This window comes from Larus michahellis, chromosome 21 (assembly GCF_964199755.1).
Source record: "Larus michahellis chromosome 21, bLarMic1.1, whole genome shotgun sequence".
Lineage (NCBI taxonomy): Eukaryota > Metazoa > Chordata > Aves > Charadriiformes > Laridae > Larus > Larus michahellis.
In genome coordinates this window covers 6,708,246-6,722,809 of record NC_133916.1, presented here as the reverse complement: position 1 = coordinate 6,722,809, position 14,564 = coordinate 6,708,246, and the positions used below count along the sequence as shown (strand labels likewise).

The window sequence follows — 14,564 nt, the reverse complement described above, 5'->3', positions numbered from 1 at the left end:
CCGGCAGCTGTTTTTAAGGCATTGGAGTAATTGATTTGCTCAAGGCTCTTGAAGGAGGTGGGGACAGTAGAGGTTAGGATCTAGACATCCTAAACTCTATTTCTATTCCATTGGCCTCACATTCTTATTTTAATTCCCCTACATTTAGCTATACACTGGCTTGCTTCCATTATGCACATCTCCCAGTTGGTTTCTCCCTACTCCCAAGAATGCTGGATTTAAACCAATTAAAATAAAAAAAAACCAAACCCAAACTGAAAACAATCTCTCCAGTGGTGATGCTCTTTAAAGAGAACTAAGGCTAAGGATGCCTTTTTTTTTCTTTTTTTTTTTTTTTTTTTTTTTTACACTTAGAAGAACTATCAGGCTGCAATTTTGAAAATAATACAGAGGGTGAAATAGGAGAAGGGAAACCGCGTTTGCTCACGTAACAAGACAGCAGCCGGTCCTCTGTTGTAACTACTCTCCATGACAGTCTCTTGAGAAGAGTCCAAGTCCCAGGTTCACTCCCCACCTTCTCCATCAGTAGTTTCAAGCAGTGCATTTGCTGGCTGGGTTGGGACCATCCCTGGTGCTCACGGAGAAGGAGACAACCCACCAGGCACCTTCTCTCCCTCTCCCAGCCGGACAAAGGTGGTGGAGCATCCTGCAGACAAGCCTATCGGTGGCCACTCTGGTAGGCATAGGAGATGGGCTGCCGTGCCCCAGGCCTGACTGTGAAGGTGTTGGTGGGTCCGCCGTACTGTGGGCTGCCATGGGCAGGTCTGGAGGGAAAACAGAGGGAAAGTCACTGAAAGCTGAGAAAACAGGTTTTATTCATGATTGCAATGTCATCTTTTTTGTCTCCTATTGGAGCAGGCCAACTCTCACAACACTTCGTGCTTCCATTCAGGAACATGGCAAGGAGCAGGCGATGGGTTATGGCCGGGACTGGGGAGGAACCACGGGACAGCCACAGCCCCGGACCCCAGCGATAGGATTTCTCTCAGGGTCTGCGCTGCTCTGGGGCCAGCCCAGAGCCCAGCCCTCCTCTCCTTCAAATCAAAGGGACACAGAGGACAGGGAAGGGGTCAGCTCAGGGGAACACATACCTGCTGGCTGCCACTGCACCGGCGGGCGAGAAATCCCCGTTCTGCCCCTTGTACTTGGCGTCAGCCGCAGTGCTGCCGTACGACACGACCTTCCCAGCAGCATCCATGGATGTCCGCCTGCCCTGTGTGCTCGTGGGGCCATTCCTCTGGGCAGACCCCAGGCGGCGGACCCCCTCCCCGGCCGGGGAGCTGTATCCCCCGGCGCTGTAGGAGAGGGTGCCTGTGGCCCGGGGGGCTGCGGCTGCCCGGGGGTAGGAGCTGTCAGGCTCAGAGACGTACAGGCGCTTCTTGATCAGTGGCCGGGGGTTCGGGCAGCGGCCAAAGTAACCGGCAGAGCTGCTGTAGTCTGGGTACTGGTGCGTGAAGTCGCCATTCCTCCTGCTCTTCTCTGAGGGCAGCGGGGCCGGTGGCTCACGGCTGCCCCCGTAGCCACGGCCATAGCCAGGCCACCTGAAGTACCGTGGCGCCTCCGAGCCCCGGCTGCAGTCGGGGAAGCTGGGGCACTTGCGGTTCTCCTCCCGACTCATGAGGGGCCCCTCGGCCTCGTCCGTCTCATTGCTAAATTCAGGGGGCGGGGGGATGATCCCAAAGTCCAGCGCCGTCTCCCCATTCTCCTCCTCCTCCCTGGGCACACCATGGCGGGCTGAGCCAGGCTGGTTCGGCCGCCCGGACTCGAGGAGGCCCCGCAGCAGGCTGGAGGCAGTGGCCCGCTGGTGGCCAGGGAGGCTCAGGGGCTGCGCCTCAGCTACTGCTCGCACGTCCCGGCCCTGTTCCGAGGAGCTGGAGAAGGATGGAGGCTTGCTCCATTCTGACCCTGCTGTACCCGCCATGGGTGGCCGAGGCACCACGGTGAAGGAGTAGGGCTTCGACTCGTGACGGTAGAAGCTGGTGGAGGTGGTGTCCGACGAGGCACTGCTGAGTTTCACAGGCGGCTTCATCCGCAGCGCAGCTCCCACCTCGCCACCCTGCCGGCCCCGCTGGGCACGCTGCCGGGCAGCCAGGAGCAGGGCCATGGGGGAGCCTCGCTCCACCCGCTCGCCCGTCACCGGGTGGATCAGCACCTCCTCTTGCCCTGCTGCCGAGGCAGCCGGCGGGCTCCTGGCTGTGCTGGTGGGACAAGGTGGTTCAGCTGAGCCCGAGGCACAAGGTGTTTCGGCTGAGCTGGCCCCAGCCCGGTGCACTTTGTACTGGAAGATGGCTGCGCTGGGCTGCGGTGCTGGGCTCTGCGCAGGAGAAGTAGGGGGCGAGGGAGAGGTGGGAGCAGGGGGCTCCTCTGCCGGTCCCTGAGGTGGCTCTGGGGGGCTCGCGCTGCTGTCAAGGGACCCGGGAGCAGGGATCAAGTTCTCCGTGGCCTTGCTAGCGGCTGGAGCAGGATGGTCCTTGTGCCCTGTCTCATCCTTCTCCTCTGCAGCTGCTGGTGCTGGGAGTGGGCTTGGGGCTGGTTTTGGCAGCACTGAGTCAACTGGGTCAGGAGGGCTCTTCCTCAGGTCAGGGGGGCTCTTCCTCAGACGCGGGGTGCTGCCGCCATCCTCGGTGCCCTGCTTCTGGCTGCCGAGCCCCAGGGCAGGTTTCCCATCTTTCTTCAGGGCCAGCACAGCCTCCAGCTCGTTCCTGATTTTCATCACGCTGCAAGTCTGCGTGGCAGGGTTGCTCTCCGGAGCAGGGAGCGCTGTGCTGGGAGAGCCCCCCTTGGCACTGGAGGGGCTGCTGGGCACTTCTGTCTTCTCGCTCGGCCCTCCTGTGGGTACCTGTGTGTCCTTCCCAGCAGGTCCAGCGAGTTTGGGCCCATTGAGACTGGGCTCATGGTTGCCAGGGCGGTCGGTACTGCCGTCCATAGGCTGGGGAGCCGCCGGCTTCTCTGTCGGCCTCTCCTCCCTCCGTGGGGAGCGCAGGAGGGCTGAAAGCTCGTGCCGCAGCCTGCTCAGGTTGCTGGCGTCCCTCCAGTCGTCCTCACAGGTGGGGTAGTCTGGAGGGGGGAGGTCCAGGTCATTCGCAGAGATAGATTCGGATTTTGGAGGAGAATCTCTCTCGGCTGTTTTTGGCTGGGGAACTTTCTCCATCTCAGAGCCTGGCAGCGGGGACCGGTGACCAGCAGGATTCGTCCCTTGGCTGAGCCCTGGACTGGGCTTGGGGCTCAGTGGCAGGGGTGTCGGCACTGCCGGCTTCGCGACGGCCTGTCTGAGCGGGGAATTTCTCTGCTCAGCTTCTCCTCCGGCGTGAGCCTTGGCCGCGGGTCTTATGGTGAAGCAGGGCGGGAGGGGAGGCCGGGCGTGAGGCTGCTTCTGGAAGGGCTCCTGCCGGGCAGGCTGGCTCTCCTGAACAGGGATGGAGGAGGACCGGGCTGGGGCTGGGGGGGGCACCTTGAAGGACCTGGGGAAGGTGAGGTGGGGCTCGGGACAGTGCTTGGGCTGCAGACTCTCCTTTGGGCCAGGGGCAGCCGGCACCCCAGCCTCAGCGGGGCAGAGCGGCCCCTCGGCATCCGCCTGCCGCGTGTTCAGCACCGTCTCAGACTTCCACTTGGAAATGCTGGTGGTGAAGGATGCTGGGGCCTGGCTGAGCTGCGGGGCACCCGGTGGGGCTGGTGGGATGAAATCTGGAGGAGCCGGTGTGCTGGGGGAGGACAGGGCAGAAGCTGGAGGTGGTGGAGGTGCCATGGCAGGAGGTGGTGGCACCATCTCAGGTGGTGGTGGTGGTGGAGGCAGCATATCGGGTGGTGGAGGGACCGGCGAGGCTGGAGGCGGTGGTGCAGGTGCTGGTGCCGTTGGAGGGGGCGGTGGGGGTACCGATGGTGGCGGAGGGATGTCTTCATCCAGACCATCCCCCTCGAGAGCCTGTGGGCGCAGGTCCCCCACCGAGCTGTACATTCGGTAGTTCCCATTGATCTGGGAGCCAGAGCCTGCAAGGAAGAGTGAGCGCACAATGGTGTGAGCACCTTCTCCATCAGCACTGCGACGGCCCGCGCCGCCCCTGGCCAGCTATCCTCCTAGGAAGCCAGTTCCTTTTGCTCAGCAGCTGTCTAAAGCTTGCTGAACTGTAACAGCCACTATGCCTCACCCCGTAGAAATGAATTCATTTTCAATGACTTCAAAAAATAATTAATAGTAGCCTCTATTTTAGCATGAAAATCTCACGATCAGCCTGTCTGCTCCAGAGCTCGGTATACGCATGCTTCCTCCCCCGAGGGCACGGTACTGCTGAGCACTCAGCACCGTCCCGGACTCGGCAGAGAGGATTCCTTACCAAGAGCTGCTTTTTCCTCAAAGTCTTCTGGCACCGATGGCGTTGGCACAGCCACCCCGTGGGATTCTTGGGCATTCTGCAATAGTTGAGAAAACGGAGCTGTTAGTTTTACGCCCAGGGTATCAGAGCAAAGTGCTGACAGGCAGGCCCTAGCCTGTATAGCTGGTAATTTGTCTACACAAACAGGAGCCTGATGGGATCCACGGCTGTTTCCAAGACACAGAGGTCCCTGCAGTAGCTGCTGTTGACAGGGCTTAAGGGGACGAGTCTTCACTTCTGATCAAGGTTGCCCAAGCCACGGACACAATTCCCCTGTGCTAGTGAGGGGCAGAGGGGCTGGAGAGGAGCACGGCTTTGTCGCGCCCACGCTCAGGGCTCCCCAGCCCAAGGTCAGCACCACGAGTTTCTCACCATTCACCTACCAAGCAAATTTAATAGCTCCCACAGGTTTTGTGGGTATTGCTCTCCAGCAAGCACCGCCAGCCCACGCTGCAGTCACGTACACACCCCACCGAAATCGCAGACAGACTTCCAGCTTTTTGGGAAACTGGCACCAGCGTATCTGAACACTCTGGGGAAAACTGCTACTTGCGTGGTTTGTGTTTCACTCTCAATTACTCCCTTTGCATTCACGCTGAAAACTCAGCAGTGCATTTAGGTGGTACAGGACCATGCAATTTAGCAGCCTACACATTTGCGAGGATGCTTACGGCTGGGGCACTTGGGATAATTACAGCCACCCATGGTGAGATATTCGTGGCACGCTGACTCACCTGCAGCGCTGACCAGGGCTGCCTCCAGCACCTGCCAGGAGCAGAAAGCCTCTCCTTCCCTCCAGTGACTCACTGCTGAGATTGCTCTGCAGAGGGACTGGAATTGCTCATGAAACGTACACTAACGCACCCACGTCCGAAACACAAACTGATGCTGAATCAGGCTGTCGGCACAGACGTAAGCAACCGAGGCAGTGGACCGGGCGCTCACATACCAGCGTTGGGAGAGACCCATAGCAAGGAAATAACGCTCCACGAGCGGCAGGAGCCCGCAGACCCCGTGGGCAGTGGCCAGGGACATACCGCCCGTTCCCAGGCTCCAGGGTCCACCCCGTTGCACTCCTGCTCACCCCAGCAGCTGTTTGCATTAGCTGTTAACAGCCCCTTGTGCAAAGCAAATGCTATCCTACCATCAGCCTACACCGCTCAGTGCCACGCTTTTCTGCATACAAAAGCCTCGATAATGACTGAGCCCCTGCCCTTTGCCTTTCACTGGCATTATCACGATTTTTACAAGAGATTGCTGTAGGATTCCAAAGTCTCCTTGATCAAAGGTCAAGCTGGGTTTATCCAGCCAGCCCCATCCAGGGCTCAGACAGCACATTAACACCACACACCACGCTGGGTGCAGGAGTTCAGCAACGCAGGAGCTGCTGGGGCTGAGCCGACCCGATGGCAGCAGCCTGGGCTCCATCAGAAGAGCCCTGGAATCCCCCAGCTTTTGACAAAATCACAAGAAAATGCACGTGCTTCGCTTGCAAAGTCCACCAGCCTGCAGATGACCAAAGATCCTCTATAACCACAAGGGAATGAGCCAGTTGCTGGTGAGCCAGGAGAGAGTGAGTGGGAATTCATGTCCCTGGGATTGCACAACTGATCAGAGAACTTGGTGCTGAGGGAGAAGCCAAGGTCTGCTAAGGCTTTAGGACAGATCTGTTAGTGGCAGAACCTCAGACTAGGTGAGCCTTATAGCCTCGTCTAGGACCTCTTTCCTGGTCCCAAAGATACTGTACAATGCAAAGGACAGTTCCTTAACTTCATCTGAAAGCCAGAGGGAAGACAAAGACTAACACAGGTACTTCAAGAGCCGATAATGAAATTGTCCAGAGCAGTGAGATACCAAAAAGCCACAAAGAAAAAAAAAAACCCCGGCAGTTCCCATTTGCTATGGAAATTCATTGCTGCCAGTCTCCAGAGCACACCGAGGATACCTGCTCATTTACAGGGAAACAAAGATGTCTGGGCATTGAATTAAAAGCAACATATGCATCACAGATAGGAGTAGAAAGGGAACGGCAGTCGGAAGAGATCTATGCAAAACTGTAGGAAACAGAGTCCACATTTCATAAACGAGCAGTAATTTTGGACATGTCATTTCAAAAGGTCCTAAAAACTGGGCAAGCCTGTTTCTCACCAAAAATTTCTGTTGCAGTTGCTAATGCTCAGCACCTCTCTCAAAAACCACCCATCCTCACATCATGAGCTGGCTTCCAAGATGGAAAGCATCTCCAGTACGCTGCCAGTCTCCAGAGATGACTAGAAAGATTGTTTCCCTCTGCTGTGTTTGCCGGGGTGGGACCAGCCCAGCAAACCTCCAGCTGATTCACAGCAGGCTGCTGCGCTCGGGGTGGTGCGCCAGGAACCGGCATTTCCAGTTTGTGGTACCTGCATCAGATTTATGTGTGCCGAGGATCCCGCTGAGGGGAGCTTTCACTGTAACCACCAGGAATCACTTTTCAGCACTGGAACAGAGTTAGATATCCCCTGTCCCCAGGGAAGGGGAGCCTGCCTGTCCTGGTCTCTCGGGAGCCCATGCTTCCCACCCATTAAATCATAGAATCATCAAATCCCAGGTTGGAAGGGACCTCAAGGATCATCCGGTCCAGCCTTTCTTGGGAAAAGCACGGTCTAGACAAGATGGCCCAGCACCCCGTCCAACTGACTCTTAACAGTGCCCAATGTTGGGGAATCCACCGCTCCCCTGGGGAGATTGTTCCAGTGGCCATTTGTTCTCATTGTAGAAAATTTTCCTCTTGTGTCCAATTGGAATCTCCCCTGGAGTAATTTGTACCCATTACCCCTCATCTTTTCCATGCGGCTCCTGGTGAAAAAGGGAGTCTCCATCTTCTTCGTAGCCACCCTTCAAATACCGGAACGTGGTGACAAGGTCTCCCCTGAGCCTTCTTTTCTCAGGGCTGAACAAACCCAATTCTCTCTGCCTTTCCTCATATGCAGGAAAATGAGCCAGGCTTGAGGCTGCCCCTTACAAAAAACACATCCACTTAGCACCTTGGAATCTCAGAGAGGCCACGGATTTCTCCGAATTTGAAGCACTACCCCCAGCCTCCTCGTTTTGAAAAAGAGCCAGGGAAGTTTGGTGGTTAACTACAGGAATTTATTCCCCCAGGATGCCAAAGCTCCGCCTGGACTTGGGAAGTTGGGCGGGCAGGGGGAGGTGGTGGTACCTGGGAACCCAAGGGGCAGGGGGAGGTGGCGGTACCCAAGGGGCAGGGGGCAAAGCCCCCTCTCCTGCAATGCCTTGGGGTGGCCGAGGACCAGGCGGTTTGGGGGACAGGATGTGCTCCACGCGGGGAGAGCTGGCGGGCAGGGTGTGTGCATCCTCCTGACTCACAGCCACGCAGGCAGCAGCTCCTCAGCCTGCCCCCACACCCGGGAGCGGGTGGGTGGAAGGAAAGGGTTAAGGCAGGAGCTGCAGAACAGCCCAGTGCAAATATGTATGTGGCAGCAGAAGCGTCTGTGCCAAATCAAATCATAATCAAGCCTCATAAAAATAATGCAAATACACAACACAGACTGGTCCTTAAAAAATGTTGCTTATTCCTACTTATTCCTCCAGCTAGACCTGTTACTATTGGTAAGAGCAGCACAGTGAGAGGGACCCTCACAAGGGCAACTGAGGGGAAAAAGCCCCAGGGCCAGCCATGCTTCTGCGGGCAGCAGGAAAGCCCCATGGCTGGGGTGACAGCCCTTAGTATTTATCCCAGGGACATTTGCAACGTGTATTCCTCCACCACATACACTTCCACGAGTAAAACAAAAAAATACGCTCAAAAAATATGCAAAAGGCAAGTTTTAAAACCTGATAATATGGGGTGCCAGCTGTGGTCGTGCACCCAAGCCTGTGCTACCAGAGAGCAGTTTCTCAGGCACCAGTCCTACGGTTACTCAACTGGGAGCCCAGGTGAGATTTTTCACCCGCTGTCATCATTTGAAAGGCATCACAGAGGGCACAACTCCTTTGTAGAACCCACGAAACCCCATAACTTCCTAATGATGCTCTCCAAAAGATATATAAACTCCCTCTCCCACCCAGTTGTCCTCCAAATGACACCTGCACAACACCATTGACTCCTAATTGCACCCAGGTGACAGCAGACCAGCCCATTTTCTGCTGTAGGCGATGGCCGCTCTAGAGGATAAGGATGTATGAGGAAAAACATCCCCCGCTCTCAGAGAGGATTTTCTTGTCAAGACCAAAGGATTTTAAGTGTTTTACTGTCTTCACTGACCTTCAGCGACCTGCGTGCATCACTTCAGACTTAGCTATTGCCATCCGCAGAGTATCTCTGAGCAATCATGCGCCCCACTCTACTCTTTAGGGGATAAGACCTTTGCAAAGGTGTGCTACATGGAGGAGAGAAGCTTGCTCAGCACACACGACAGCAGAGCAACGAGCACACGTGGCTTCTGGAGTCCCAGCTGGGTTAAAGCCACCTCTGGGTCCAGTGGAGCTGGCACTTGCTGCTTCAGTCCCTGCATCCAGCTGGAGCACAGGCAGCTCCGCAGGGAACGGTTTCCCTCATACAGAGGTTGGAAAAATCAGGCTCCGCACAGACACCTGCTGCATCGCCGCCTCCTCCCCCTGCTGTACACGGGGCACAGCTTTGCTATTGCTCTCCAGCAACACGCCTGATCCAGGGAGAGATACTGCCAGTGGCGGCTAGATAAAATGCAGTGCAAGCCAGATCTACCATCTACACTCTCAGCAAATTTTTTTTAATTGAAAATACAAGCCTGATGATGCTTATGTCTCCCGCCTGAGTATCTTGCCTATGTCCAACACAAGCCTTGAACTCAGATCACCTCCTAATCCCTCGTATCCAGCATCATTACAGAGTGGTTTTACTTTTCATTTAATTTCTTCCCTGAGGTAGAGGATGAGAGCAGCAGCCAGCCCAGCTGGTTTTGGGCACCAGTTACACACGCTGCCGTAACGAATCCCAGCGGCGAGCCGGATACTCACAAGGGGTAAGAAAGTCAGCAGCGGCCGGACTCTTGGACGAGGTTTAAGCGTTGCTGTGCCAGAGTCAGTCATTGTCCCAAAGCGATTGTCGCCATAGTACACTTCAATCACATCACCTGAGGGGAAGAGAAGACTGTTAGCAGCAGCACCGCATTTGAGGCAACAGGAAAAACAACACTGGACACCATCTAATTTTAAAAAGCGCTGTGAAGAATTTGCTGTATCAGCTCCCAGGGACGGGCAAAACCCACCAGATTCTGAGGAGCATTGGGGTGTTTTGGAGCTGAGTTGAAGATGGGAGGAGAAAGGTCCCAGGTGAGCGGGTCCCCCGGGCAGCTGCTGGCAGATGCCCGCAAGGTGCAGAGACCCTTCCCGGAGCTCCAGAGGCTGGAGTTGAGAGAGCACAGATGTCAAGTCTATTCCAAAAGGCTTATTTCTAATTGTAGCTAACTTAAATTTACCTCAGGAGGGTCAAAAGTTAGCACAAGCACTCAGTTCACTCCCCACTCAGATTAAGTTTAGGGACGGAAAATGCTTCAGGATTTCTCTTTACAGTGCCACGAGGCCCCAGCCTGCGGGACAGCAGGAGGTGGGTCCAGGGCAGGTGCCGCAGAGGTGACACGAACCAGCTCGTACGTGTGGACAGGACCTGACCTCGGCACCTGGAATCAAGCAGGGCAGCAGCAGCGGGGTCTGACCACCAGCCACAGCAACCGGAGGGAGAGCTTCTGCCCTCCCTCGCCTGCCGACCGCTCTGCGGGCAGGGCAGTTGCCATCAAAGCCCAGAGCTAGTTACAGGTTCTTCATTCAGCCCTATCAGGACAACAGGTCCCTGTCACTTACACAGCGGAGAGGGACAGTGGAGGCGTCCCGGACCCCAAGCGGCCCGCTGGCTTGTGCCGAGCAGGACCTGGGTGCGCAGCGGGGAACGCCTCGCCGCTCAGACACCCTGATGGAACCAGGACACGTGGGGGCTTCCCAAGGAGGAGTTTCCCCTCCACATTCCACTGCCAGCGGCCGAGGGCAGTGTGAGGAGGTGACACAGCTGTGGACGGACACGACCAGCACCCACAGCACCCTTCTGCACGCTGCGGGGGTGACTTGTCTCTGACCCCTGCTGCAGGGGGAGAAGTCGTGGCACTGGGGGAGAAGTCGTGCTTGCCACTACACTTTCACACTTCAGAGAAAGGCTCTGAAGTAGTATTTCTTCCTACAAAATACTGCTATGAATGGAGACACTACGGCAGAAAGCAGTCACCGGGCCCCGGTGTTACAAGCAGCAGAAACCGTCAGGTATTCCTGGTTCCCAGCCCTGTGCTTCTACCTTGAACCACACCTTTTGGGCCGGTTTATTTCTGACAGTGAATAAAGCTCATAAAATTAGTTTAATTACGTTCTTTGTGTCTGATTAACAGCATGAATTAACAAGCAGAAGCACTGAAGCACGTAAACCCTACCTTGGCTGGAAGGAGATACACAAATAATTCGTAGCCAAGGAAACCAACATTAAAGAAAAAATGAGGGTTTGAGGAAGCAGGGGGGGCGGGAATTGCTGGAAAACAGCTGTGATCAGAGAGAAAACTCTGCAGGAGTGTTCCCACCTAACAGAATTCAATAGTGGTTCCACTGAAGAAGCAAACAACCTCTCCCTCCACCCCAAAACACAAACACCAAGAAGTAAACAGCTTGCTTTTTTTCTTCCTCTAAAAAGTTTGGAAGCAGTCCTCAAACCCGACCCCACGCTAAAGCGTGAAGCACAGACACAGTTTCTGTCGAGTGTCCTACAGCAATACAAGGCGCAGCGCAGAGGCGAGGGTTGTGTAAGCTCCGCGCGCAGGCAGAGGGGCTGGGCTGTGTTTCTAAACCTCCGAAACCCACGGGCAGCACTCGCTGGAGCGGGACTGCCCGCCCGAGGAGTCCCCGAGACTCTGCAGACAACTGGCTGCTGTCACGGCCCCAGCCAGTGATCCCACTCCCTCCTGCGCGTCCCTGCTCCCGCACGGTCCCCCCCCAGAGGGACAGCCTCTGCTCCCCAAACACCGGCGTCCCCAACCCATCATGGGCTGCCGTGGCACGTAGCTGTGGTTGGCACTAAGTCTCTGCCCTCCTGGGACAGGCAGAGATCAGGCAAGAAGCTCCCTTAGAAAGAGAGTTCAGTGGGAAGGGAGGAAAAAAAAAAAAAAAAAAAAAGAGAACACACGTGTGTGTGCGTGCATACTCCCACAGAAGAAAAACACTTGCATGAACACCTGGAATGAAGAACCTGACCATGCCAGGGGCTGGGCAGGAGCTTCCTCAGCTTCTGCTGAAGTCAGAGGTTTGGAGGCCGATAAATTCCACACAGCCTTGAAACATGCCACTGAGCCCAGCAAGCACGCAAGCTCTCCCTTTCTCCCACCACCTACATCACGAGTTGCCCTGGAATACACCCAGGAGTATCCATCATCCTATCGCTGTCCTTACAGTCAGACATAACTTATCCTAAGCTTCTCCCACTACAAGGGATTCTTTAAAAAAGGGGCATTTTCTTTAGCTTTCGAAATACTAATCAGCCTGCACTTCAGTTAGCGTGGTCCTACCAGCGGTTTAAGACCTCCCTGCCTGTGAGGGGCCCAGGCGCAGAGGAGGAGCTGCTGGAGTCCCAAGAGCAGCTGAGATGCCAGCTAATTATTATTATTTTTGCATAACCCCTTGGGTGACACCATATTAAGCAAGTAAGCAGCAAGAATTAAGGCCAATGCAACATCAGAGTTTGGATTCAGACAGCCTTGTGGAACAGTGATAGAGTAGTTCAGAGACTTGAGATGAGAGTTTTATATTAAACCAGACACTAGGTAAACTCAGTGAGAAACTGTATTAAAGATCACAAGGTCTTTGATCCTAGATTACTAAGCATCACTAACCTGAATGCATTTAATTAAAGTAAAATGAAGTGCTTGTAGTTGTGTTTTCTTTGCTAGATAAACTGGACTTGCCTGCTAGGAGCCTGTCACCAGTAAAACCTGTGCCCTGCCAGCTTCATTTCCTGGAAGAAGGGATGGGGAAACACGCCTTCGGAGGCTGTCGGAAGTGGCTGGCCCCAACTACGCTTTGGCCACTTTTTGACATTCAACCTGTTCTGGAGATGTTTGCGTACTCTCAGTCATGGGAAATAAAATAAACAACCTACAACACATGCAATGGAACTTCTTCCTACTTCAGGGTTGCATCACCTGGAGTAGGCGTAGCAGGTTTGATGCTGGGGTATCCACAGCTCACAGCGAGGAGGCGGCATCAGTCACTATATTCAGGAATCTCTGAGTCAGTGACATGCAAACCTACACCCATTCCACATTGCTTAACTTGTGTTTACTTTGTATGAAAAACTAAGGTGGGGATTAGCAGAAGCAGTGGACTCCTTTTGGCAGACGCGATGGCATGAAGCTGTGCAGCAAATATTCAAGAGACAGGGCCAGGGACGGGGCTTCTCTGGGTAAGACCGTGGCACTGGGGAAGTCAGGATACGACAGAATCTGCCCCTTGGACTCTCAGCTGTGACCATGCCATTCCTTGCGACAAACCCACACCTCACACGCGTTACTCCAAACACGGTCTCTCAGCTTCTGTGTGTCACACTCCCCTACACAAGTCGCACTAACGATATAAATGCCAAGAGGATGCTACGGAGCGATTCAACAGCTCTTCTTTATGCTCAGATTTCAAGGACTCCTGGCTTTTACTTTGCAAGCTGATCCACACAGCCGTTCCCCACACCTGAAAGGAATGCCTTTGTACTGCAATTGCAGCCACGGAAATCAGGCTTGTAATAAGAAGACACAGTGACTTTTTTTTTTTTTAAATCCAAACCACATCAGAGGGAAGCTTAAATCCTCCTCAGAGTTACGACAGTTAGAAATCAGCAATTTTCCTTTTGTGTTTAAGAGATGCATGAAACTCCATCGCATTTTCATTTTATCTTAGTTTCACCAGCTTGGCCTGCGGGGTGTAACCACCTTGCAACAGCATTAATGGACAGACACTGCTTCACATTGCACAGCTCAGCAAGCGGCGCTTCCATTTTTAAGCTTGAAGTGTCTGTTGGAATCTTACAGCCACCAAACTTTATCCGCAAACTGATATCTTTTATCTACCTGGCTCCATTACTATTAACTTGGCTCCCTCCTACATGAGCCTCCAGGGCACAGTATTGCAATTAAACCCACAAAGAAATACAAATAAATCCTGAGGAATATGCAACCCTCCACTCCCCCCTCGCACACAGTCCAAGAAACAGGTTTACAAGTAAATACCTAAAACCTGGGAAGGAGCAGATCAAACATGGCGTGGGAAAGTGCTCCTGGAAGCAATAAAACAGATTCGCAACTCTTTATCAGCCGGCTTTGGTCAAGTTTAAGTTCCCAGAGCGGATTACGGCCCTGTGAGAGCACCGAGCCGGCCCCAGCCCGCGGGTGCGAAGCCTCCGCGCCCTCCCCGGCGCCCGGAGCGCTCGCCAGCCCGCACAGCACAGGCTGAAACTCGCCCTTCGGTGGCCCAGCCCTGCCAAACGCCGCCCGCAGTTGCCCAACCGGGCGGCGAACGAGCCACCGCCGCTCCCCGGCCCCATCCGACCCCTTCGCCCGCCGGCACCGGCCCCTTCCCGGAGCCCCGTCACCCGCGGGCTCCCGCCGGGGGAGGAGAGGGGACACTGACCGGTGCCTCCCGCGCTGTCCGAGGTCACCTCCTGCGTGAAGATCCAGGGCGGGTTGGTGGCGAAGAGGGAAGCGGCGGCGGGGCTGGCGTGGCGCTTGCCGAAGAGGCGGCTGAAGGTGCCCTGCACCGAGTGCTGGTGCTTCTTCATCCTGGCGGAGCTGCCGCTGCCCGCCGCGCTCCCAGCCGGGCATCCCCGCCGCGGCGGGCCGGGGCCGCTGCCGGGGCGGCTGCGGGGCGGGGGCGGGCCGGGCCGGTCCCACCTTCCGCCCCTCCTTCCTCCCAGGTGCCTCCCGCCGCCCGGGGCTGCGCGGCCGCTCCCGCCCTGCCCGGCGGAGGCAGCCCCCGCGGGCTTTATGGGCCGGGCCGGCCCCGGGGGGTCCCTGGAGGGCCCAGCCCGAGGGGCTTCTGCAGCCGCGGGGGGTCCCCGGGCCGCTGGTGGCCGGCCCCTTCCTGCCGGTGGGGAGCGGGGGGAAGACCAGACGGGGTGAGATAAAGCTGGAGGGTCCG

The 14,564-nt window shown here is 55.8% G+C and overlaps 1 protein-coding gene across 1 annotated transcript; it reads right to left on the bottom strand.

Annotated features, from left to right (window-relative positions):
* Positions 1-347: 347 nt before the first annotated feature.
* On the bottom strand, positions 348-14,339 carry C21H6orf132 (chromosome 21 C6orf132 homolog). The gene is made up of 5 exons (XM_074564568.1): positions 14,058-14,339; positions 9,369-9,484; positions 4,332-4,407; positions 1,092-3,987; positions 348-764 (listed from the first exon to the last, which is right to left on the bottom strand). Exons 1-5 carry the CDS (start codon positions 14,203-14,205, stop codon positions 659-661), a joined length of 3,342 nt encoding a protein of 1,113 aa, XP_074420669.1. The 5' UTR covers positions 14,206-14,339; the 3' UTR covers positions 348-658.
* Positions 14,340-14,564: the final 225 nt, after the last annotated feature.